The sequence below is a fragment of the Pinus tabuliformis genome, chromosome 2_1 (genome assembly GCF_031772625.1).
Source record: "Pinus tabuliformis cultivar Carrire ecotype Pingquan chromosome 2_1, CPIR1, whole genome shotgun sequence".
Classification (NCBI taxonomy): Eukaryota; Viridiplantae; Streptophyta; class Pinopsida; order Pinales; family Pinaceae; genus Pinus; species Pinus tabuliformis.
Window position 1 is genome coordinate 783,496,241 of NC_142299.1, and position 9,420 is coordinate 783,505,660.

Sequence of the window (9,420 nt, forward strand, 5' to 3'; positions counted from 1 at the left end):
AGAAATAATCTCACTGGAATCGATATAACTGGGCACCGCCTTTTAGGAACAATACCTTCGGCACTTTGCTCTTCTGGCCAGTTGGAGCCTCTATTGTTGGGCAACAATTTGTTCATAGAAGAGATTCCTCCAGAGATTGGGAATTGTCATAGCTTGAGGCGATTAAGACTAAACCATAACCGTTTGATTGGTGTTATCCCTGTCCAGTTTTTGGGTTTGAATCTTCACGTTGATTATCTGGATACGAAGGATAACAATTTACAAGGTGAAAGACCCTCAAGCTTAGGGTGAAGCAAAAATTTGAGCTCCATTGACCTGTCCAAGAATAGATTGAGTGGTTTATTCCTCCAGAATTGGGACAACTCTCCAATCTCCAACGAATCAATCTCTCTTCCAACAGATTGATGGGTCTGTTGCCTCCAGAACTTGGTAAATGCCATCTTTTGTATTCTATTGACTTGGGTTTTAACTCACTGAATGGCTCAATGGCAGAGCCATTGGTCAATCTGCTTGTAATGCGTGGAGAATGTCATAATTTTTAGCAGCTCCAGTGGTTGTCAATCCTACAACTTTTGCTTCTCTTAAAATTTTGAGGCTGGTCTTATGATCATGTTGAAGTAACCCATCACATAATTCTCTGTATCTCTCAAATAGATGATGCAGTTCCTCCTCAACCTTTTCTTTGGCTTTCTGCAACCAATGATTATGCAGCTTGATCCTTGATTTTTGGGGCAACAACCATAAATCCTAGGAACTATGTCGTCCAGAGATGTATCCACCGAAAAATATTCATTCAACACTCTCTGCTTCCCTTTCAACCATACATCTTCTGCCGAAGAATCCTCACAATGGTTAAACAATGTAGGTTTTCCCAGTTCTAGGAGGGCCCTGAATAATAGCTAGGCTCTTTGTCAGACACCGATGAGCTTAAGTCGATTGCAGATTCCCTAAATATTCAGTAATCTGACGGACATCGATGTAGTAAAAAAATTGACCGCGCCCATGTTTGTCGAATTCCCGAATATTTGGGGAATCTACAATCGACTTAAGGATGGCCGTTAGGCACAACTTCATGACTTCCATTTGTCTTTCATCTAAGGTGGAATTCCATTGTGGCCATTTCTGTAATATGTGGATTGTGCTTCTTCCCAAATAATTTCAAATCCTTGGGAATGCACATTCTAAGTTATATGCATCCTTGAATTTCCTTTTTCTTGTAGATAACCTGGCTTTGTAGTTGGGGTTTCTAATGATAGAAAGTGCTCCCAAAAAAAAAGCTCTTTCATTTCTGGCTGCTGAAGACATTCCAAAACATGGATATAGGCTTCACAGTATGCAGTTGACTGGATCATTTCATAGGTTTTGTTCTTTTATAAACTCGTAAACTTACCTTCATTGCTGGGAATCAGCTTCAAAGAAATTCTTCCATTTTGATAGCTATTTTTGTTTGTGTCCTTGACAATTCCCCATACATAGTTCCGAAATCCATCAAATGAAATGCACAAGAGTGAGCCAGACATCATTTGTTTCAAAGAGATTCAATTTGTTGCCTCCTTTTTTGTTGTTTTCAAAAGGATGCAGTGCTCCAACACTTGATCCCATGTTGGATTCCAATAAATTTTACATTCTTTTATCTACATCTACATATATTAACTAGAACAATGTTCTTGCGGAAACTTTGAATAGCACCTCTCAGTGAGGCGAAGCAGTCCTCACAGACCAAATGAAAGTGTGTGGACAACTACTCATCAACACTATTATAAGTCTGGCATACTTTGTTGATAGGCAATGGTTCTGGGCTATGAGAAGATATTGCATCTTCAGTTGGTAAAATTGGAAAACTCCCCACATCTGCGAATCCCTATGCATAACCAATCAATGATGAGTGCATAACCAATCAGTGATGAAAATTTAATTCGTAACTATCTTCTACACTAAAACAAAATTATCATTAAGTAAAACTCAAAAAAATTATCTCCTCACATTTTGTACATATAGAAAGAAATATGGGGGCAATATGTATCCATTTTCGTATGGAATTTTCTCGATCACATTTTATATTTATAGAAATAAATATGGCAGCAATATGTATCCATTTTCATATGGAACCCTGTCGATGAACCATAAACCTCTCCAAATCCAAAGACCAGAAGGGTCTAGTAATACAGGTTGATCACTAATCCAAAACTGTAGGGCATTAATAACTAATAACTGATGTGAACAAATATATCTTGCGCATACCAATCAAAGTAAAGGGGATAATTTCAATATCAAAAATGTGAGCCATTGATCCATGTACATTGCCACATGAGATGAAAGTATAAATTCAACTTTATTCACTTCGCGTATTGATTAGGACATTCCTTATTAGTGCATAAATGTGTTTATTTGGAAATGTTACAAAGTAATAAATGAAAAGAGTATTTGTAATAAGCAAGAATTTAAAATCAAATTAAAGAGAAAGAGAATTAAAAATGCCATTCTATATTTTAAAAAAATATTAAAGAATGTTTGCAATGTTATCTTATATTTTAAGAAAATATAAAAGCATTTTTGCAAAAAGTTTTTAATAGATATCACAAACTAAGTTTCAATTAGGATCATGAATATAGTATGATATTTTCGTAAATTTTATTTGTATAATATATTGTTAATAGCTTAATGTTCATAAGCTTTGAGTTTTTTGGATAATATGTGAATGTAAGTCCATCAAGCTAAGTCTAACAGTGGATGTCCTATAATATTGGGACCCCATCTAGATATGAAACTTGGTTAAACCACTTATCTTGGCTTGTGGAAGGTTTCAATAGGTTTAGGTGTTGAGGTTTGCAATTACACCATAACTTGTAGACATTAGTAAACTTCAAAACTTTTACCATTACCTATAGTGGGTGGTTAGTCCACATGAGGTGCGGTGATTAGTGCAGCAACCCCCCTTCGACATAGCTCTAGGGAATAATACCTAGGTCATTGTTGTAATACTATGTAGGAATAACAATTACTTATGGTGTAAAACACAACTATAAAAGTACATAGAATATCTCCATTATATAATAATGGATGAGGTCCAATGCTGAATAAAGAACTATTACAACTGAGAAAATGAAAATCCATTAATTTTTTTTAAGGGGGGAATCAATGTTGCAATAATCACAATTGGGATTAAATTGACAAGGGTTCCAAATCAGAAAACATATTTGATATACAATGTGATCTTTGTGACATGGTCGTCAAATTAGCTGATTTACAAGATCAATTATCATTCATTACAAAGGAAAAAAGGTTCCTTGAAGATAAAAACATTGAAATAGAGAGAAAGAAATTGGCTAATGATGAAGAACAAATGCATCTTAAGCGCAGAATATGGGAATTGGAAAGAAAAGAATTAAGTATTACATCTCCAACTGTAGTCTTTGAGGACACATATTTCATCTCAGGATAAAGATATTCTTATAACATTGTTACTGGGGTTTATATAGCATGAAAAATAAGGTCTAACAATGTTACCAGTGCTATGGGAAGAAAAATTGCAATTTATATTACATTGTCGCTTATATTCAATAAACATTCAACCCCCATTGGATTGGTATAGAAGTTGATCATCATAAAAGAAAAATACAATTTTCTATGTTATAGAAAAATGAACCAGGCATATGGCATGTATTTCCCATAGCACTTTTGGTGTTGGTGTTTAAATTAAATGATCTTAAATTGAAAAGTGAAATTTTAAGCATTGAAGCTCTTGATGATAGAACACTTTGGTTATGTATGATGAACATGTTGGTAGAACAGCAGGTTTCATAAATACTTGGTGAAAGAACAAGGAATATAGTATGAGAGTTTATATTTTTGGCAAGTCTGTAAATACTTGGTGAAAGAACAAGGAATATAGTATGAGAGTTTATATTTTTGGCAAGTCCTAGAATAATCGATGATTCACATTGTTTCGTACTTAAATTAACAAAGTTTCGAGAGGTCAATGAAATCAGAGTTTAATTAATGGAGAGCCCCGAAAAGGCAGTTTAAATATATTATTTTAATTTCAAATTGGTCAATACTTCTGGTTATTTTTTTTTTGCTTAACCTATTACTTTATAACATTGTCATAGCCAATTGAACTACTCCCATAGATTCCATTGCCTTTATTTTCATAACTATATTGTACATCATTTTTTTAAAACTTTTATGAATATGCAAATGCTATTCATTATTCATTATTATAATTTACAAAAATATTTTAATAACTATCCAACCACCAAAATAATCTATTATCAACCCCATAAAAATATATTTTATTAATAATTTTGATACCATCGACTTATTAAGCATGACATCTCTGCAAAATCTTTCATATCAACCCTCTCTCAACCATTTTTAATTTCTAAACAACGTGCACACTAAGCCAACAAACTCAAGCTACACAAATTGTTTTACATTGATGTTTCTACCCTAAATTTTTGGATGAAAGAGGTTTACTCACACTATAATATAAAAATAATAATTCTATTGTGAATATATAATTATATTGTGAACATAATAATTCTATTATGACTTTATAATCCAATCATTTTAATTGAGTTTAAATGGTGGTTTCTAACAATATTTTGTCAGAGGTATATCAAATTAGTGGTTTTAGTTTAAGTTTTATACACACACATATATATAAAATAAAGATCCAAATAAATTAAAATATGCCAAAACATATGGTATATGGCATACATATCTACAAATGAGTTTCTCATACAATTTTTCCAATTTAAGAAACATATTAACCTCTCTTTACACTTTTTGGGACAATTGCTAGTAAATATTATTTACTCACATTGTATGCTTCATGATATAATACTCTTATTTTATAAATTATTATTGTATTGAGTTATTTTTATTAAATATATTTTAGACATTTATTATATTAATATTTTTTATAATAATTAAATTTTTCTTATTCTTAGTTTTGAAATATATGCCATTAATTTAATTAAATATTTTAATTTATTTAAAATAATAATAAAATTATTTAAAATCATTTTATTAAATTAAAATTATTTTAGATAATGAAAAATTTTAATTAGAAATTTTAATATTATTAAATATTATATAAATTATAAGATTCGAGATTCGAATAGAGTAAATATTTATACAACCAAAAAAATATAAAACCATTTAAAAAATCATATATTATTAGTCAAATGAATTAAACTTTATACTTTATATCGCATTAAAACGATCCAGTTAACGAGAAAAGGACTTAATTTAATCAACCAAAAAGCCGGACGCAATCTATAACAGACACCAATAATATACATCAAATACGCATCATATACAATACAAAATTACAAACAAGAAAAACGCCATAAACCTTAGAAAAAACGGAAAAATTCAACGCTTGGGAGTTGTCGCTAAGTGAAAAGGAGAATCTTAATGTCCCTGTAACTGATACAGTATGGTTATTACACTTTGACAACTCCACCAAACGAAAAAGACACTCTTTAATGTCCTTGTAACTTATGCGGCAAGTACGGTTATTGCCCTTTCACAACCCCACGCATGCACCACTTTGGAACTCGGCGAAACGTTCTAATGACCCACGATAGTGTTACGTACCATCAACGTATTGAACTTCGTTTACTCGCAATAACTAAGAGGTGAATGTTGTGAGTATACATTGTTTTATCTATGGTTAACCTTAATAGATAAGCAAATAATCAAAACCATCGCACTTAAAAAATAAATTTGTTTTGAAGTTTAATTTTAGCGATAATAATGGTGTAGGTAGATATTTTTATTTTGAAATAAGGTTTTCAAAATTTTAAAATTTAATTATGAATCAAAGATTTAATTGGGTTCATAGTAATATATACAAATTAAGGTTGGCATTTATTTTTAAAGTAATTAAGTTTTTTTGGTTTATTCAATTAAATTAATTAATTATAAAAAAAGTAATATGGACAAATGTTATATGAAATGTTTTGTGATTTTTTGAACACGTGATAGATAAATGATAATTTGTAATAAAGTTATTTACAAATTAAAAATCTCCATCTACATAAAAAACAATTTTTTTAATATATATTTTATTTATATATTAATTATTTTTATCATCAATAATAATAATAATAAAATTATAATCTGATCTGATTTTCATATATCTTTCCACAATCTTTGTTGTTGACCTCTCCACATTTGAGAGGATATGATGTTCACTGATACACGTTTGACCTCCCACTTGTGTAGGGTTTAACATCTTTGTTCCTTGACCTCTCCACATTTGAGAGGATATGATGTTCACTGATACACGCTTGACCTCCCACTTGTGTAGGGTTTAATTATTGGATATCAATCTCGGGTGTCGACACTCTTTCCACCTCCGCTTTCATAGAACAAATATTTACAGACAAAGCTCTCTCATCACATCTGTCTGACGGCGTGACAAAGCTCTCTCATCACATCTGTCTGATGGCGGACAAGATTGATGACATCAATCATATAATGGAATGAATTGCTGAGGAAGGAGGAATTAATATCGTGCATCCGTGCATCGCCATCTAGGATGACGTGGAACACATTCGATGGATTTGGTATTCCCTGTTCCAGTAGGAAAGTAAATCGGGCTGGATAAGGCCGGAGATGGTGCACGTTATTTTCTTGTCGGTCCTCGTGACCCCCCCTGCTTCACTCCTCCGGCTATAAGAGGGCGTGCGCTCTTCTTCCAGACGTCCTCTCCTCTTCCATTTAACTCGCTTTCCATTCATTCATTCCATAATTACTTACGTTTGTATCTTAGGCCATGGAGAATCCTGAATCCTCTTCAACAAGGGGCTGGTGGCTCTACGCCATTTTTCTTACAAAGAATGGAGTACCTGACCATGTATTACATTCCACGGACCATGTTTCTACGGTGGGGCAGTGGTCACTCTATATTGCACTGCTTATTGTTGCTGTTTGTGGTGCAATGGTCTCTTGGTTCAACCCTGGAGGATGTGCATGGGCTGCGAGACACAAGAAAGCCGTCGCCATTCCTGGCCCCAGAGGATGGCCCGTTATCGGAAGCCTCATGGACATGAGCGTCGGACTTGCTCACCGAAATCTTGAGTATCTGGCTCGTCTTCATGGTGCCAAGAAAATCATGGCCTTCAGCTTGGGCTCAACGCCGGCCGTGATTACATCGGATCCTGACGTGGCCAGAGACCTGCTCAGCTCCCCTCACTTTGCAGACCGACCACTCAAACAATCCGCTCAGCAGTTAATGTTCGGCAGGGCGATGGGGTTTGCGCCCAACGGTGACCATTGGCGACTCCTGCGAAGAATTTCTGCTACTCATCTCTTCTCTCCACGCCGAATTGCGGCCCACGAAGTCGGTCGTCAGGTGGACTGCACGACAATGCTTTCAGACATAAGGGATGAGTCTGATATTAATGGCGGCGCCGTCACGCTCCGTCGACATCTCCAGAAAGCGGCCCTTAATAATATAATGGGAAGTGTCTTCGGCCAACTGTCGGTGGATGCCGAGACTGAGAAGAATCTTCGCGAGATGGTGAATGAGGGATTCGAGCTCCTTGGAGCATTCAACTGGGCTGATCATCTGCCATGGCTACGAATGCTCGATCCACTCAGAATCCACAGCCGCTGCGCTCGGCTTGTTCCGCGTGTTACATCGTTTGTGAAGAACATCATCGACGAGCACCGACAAAGGGACGACACGGCCGACTCAGACTTTGTGGATGTCCTCCTTTCGCTCCGAGGAGACGACAAGCTCGACGACGACGATATGATCGCAGTTCTATGGGTAACATAATTAAGCACGATACAATTATTATTTTTGTGTTAGAATTAAAATTTTTATTGTTAGAATTAAAAAAATTCGTCTCTTATTTTGTTTTGATGCAGGAAATGATATTCCGCGGCACAGACACAACGGCTTTGCTTACAGAATGGGCAATGGCAGAGCTGTTGCTCAATCCGCAAGTGCAAAGCAAACTTCAGGGAGAGCTGGACGCGGTTGTCGGGCGCAAGAGAAGCGTAACAGAAGCCGACATCGAGAAGCTGCCGTATCTACAGGCGGTGGTGAAAGAGTCTCTGAGAATGCATCCGCCGGGGCCTCTCTTATCATGGGCCCGCCTCTGCACAGAGGATTGGTTCATGGCAAACGGGATGTGCATTCCGGCGGGCACGACGGCGATGGTGAACATGTGGTCCATTACCCACAATCCGGAGATCTGGGAACGTCCCCATCAATTCCGTCCAAAGAGGTTTCTCCCGTCGGAAGGCGGACAACATGTGGATGTCCGAGGAAACGACCTGCGGCTTGCACCCTTTGGTGCCGGTCGTCGCGTGTGCCCTGGCAAGGCTCTGGGTCTCCGGACCGTTCAGCTGTGGGTGGCTAAACTGTTTCATCATTTCAGATGGGTGCCTTCTCCTAACCATCCGGTGGACCTGACAGAGAAGCTTAAACTATCATGTGAAATGGCAACGCCCCTTACAGCCATACCTGTGAGCAGGATCCAACTTCCTTCAACTTAACAACAATTCCGTGCCGCTATACTGTGTCCTAATTCGCTCATGGACTTTTACTGTATTATTCCCTGCTCATAACCACCAACTTATATATAAAACAACCTTTTCTTTGTAATTATTCCTTTATTACAGCCACAACCTTACACAGAGAATCAGCGTTTCCTAAATCATTTTCTCGTATATGACTGTAAGAAATTTCGATTTTGTACAGACAATATTAAAACTTGGAAGTTATTTCGATTTTGTATAGATGATTTTAAGATATTAGTAGGCCGGGTATAATTATTGTAGTTTCGATTTTGTACAGATGATTTTAAGATATTAAAAGGCATGGTATAATTATTGTAATTTTAAAGGAAGTTCGGGTTAGAATCTGGTAAAACAATTTCCGATAAAATTTTGATTTTTAATTATTTAAAATAGTTTAATTTTTAATTATTTAAAATTTATTTTTTATTTTAAATTAATTAATTAATTTAATTCCATAATCTTTGAGACCATTTTCCATCCTCAGTAGCATTCGTTCATATAGGAGCCTAATCGCTCCCACAAGGATTCTTGTAATCTGATGAAAGTTTTCATCTACCAAATACCAAAACTACAATGTTTGTTGCTTTTACCTCGATGAACATAGATTATCTAGTCAAGAATTTTTTAAAATCCTCAAACTTAAAACCTTATTTTACTGGTTCCAAACAAGCAACCAGACACCTTAAGGGAAACATATCACCCCTGGGAAGCCACACAGGCTCAAGATTTTTGTAAAACAATTTGCAATCCTTATCAAACCCTTGATTAACTTTTCATTCTGACATTTCACCAAATACTTTGTCTACATCAAATTGATAGTAAAGTTTATATTAAAATTGAAAGTTTACATCAATATTGAATAACATGTTTAATTTT

At 35.4% G+C, this 9,420-nt stretch overlaps 1 protein-coding gene across 1 annotated transcript; it reads left to right on the forward strand.

Annotated features, from left to right (window-relative positions):
* Positions 1–6,762: 6,762 nt before the first annotated feature.
* On the forward strand, positions 6,763–8,638 carry LOC149202905 (cytochrome P450 78A4-like). Its single transcript, XM_089400068.1, has 2 exons — positions 6,763–7,786; positions 7,888–8,638. Exons 1-2 carry the CDS (start codon positions 6,788–6,790, stop codon positions 8,518–8,520), a joined length of 1,632 nt encoding a protein of 543 aa, XP_089256194.1. The 5' UTR covers positions 6,763–6,787; the 3' UTR covers positions 8,521–8,638.
* The last annotated feature ends 782 nt before the right edge of the window (positions 8,639–9,420 follow it).

Bases quoted from the DNA above. Each gene is read 5' to 3' on its own strand.
- LOC149202905 (XM_089400068.1), top strand. From the start codon at position 6,788: ATGGAGAATCCTGAATCCTCTTCAACAAGGGGCTGGTGGCTCTACGCC. The intron at 7,787-7,887 runs GTAACATAATTA...GTTTTGATGCAG, and splicing joins ATATGATCGCAGTTCTATGG to GAAATGATATTCCGCGGCAC.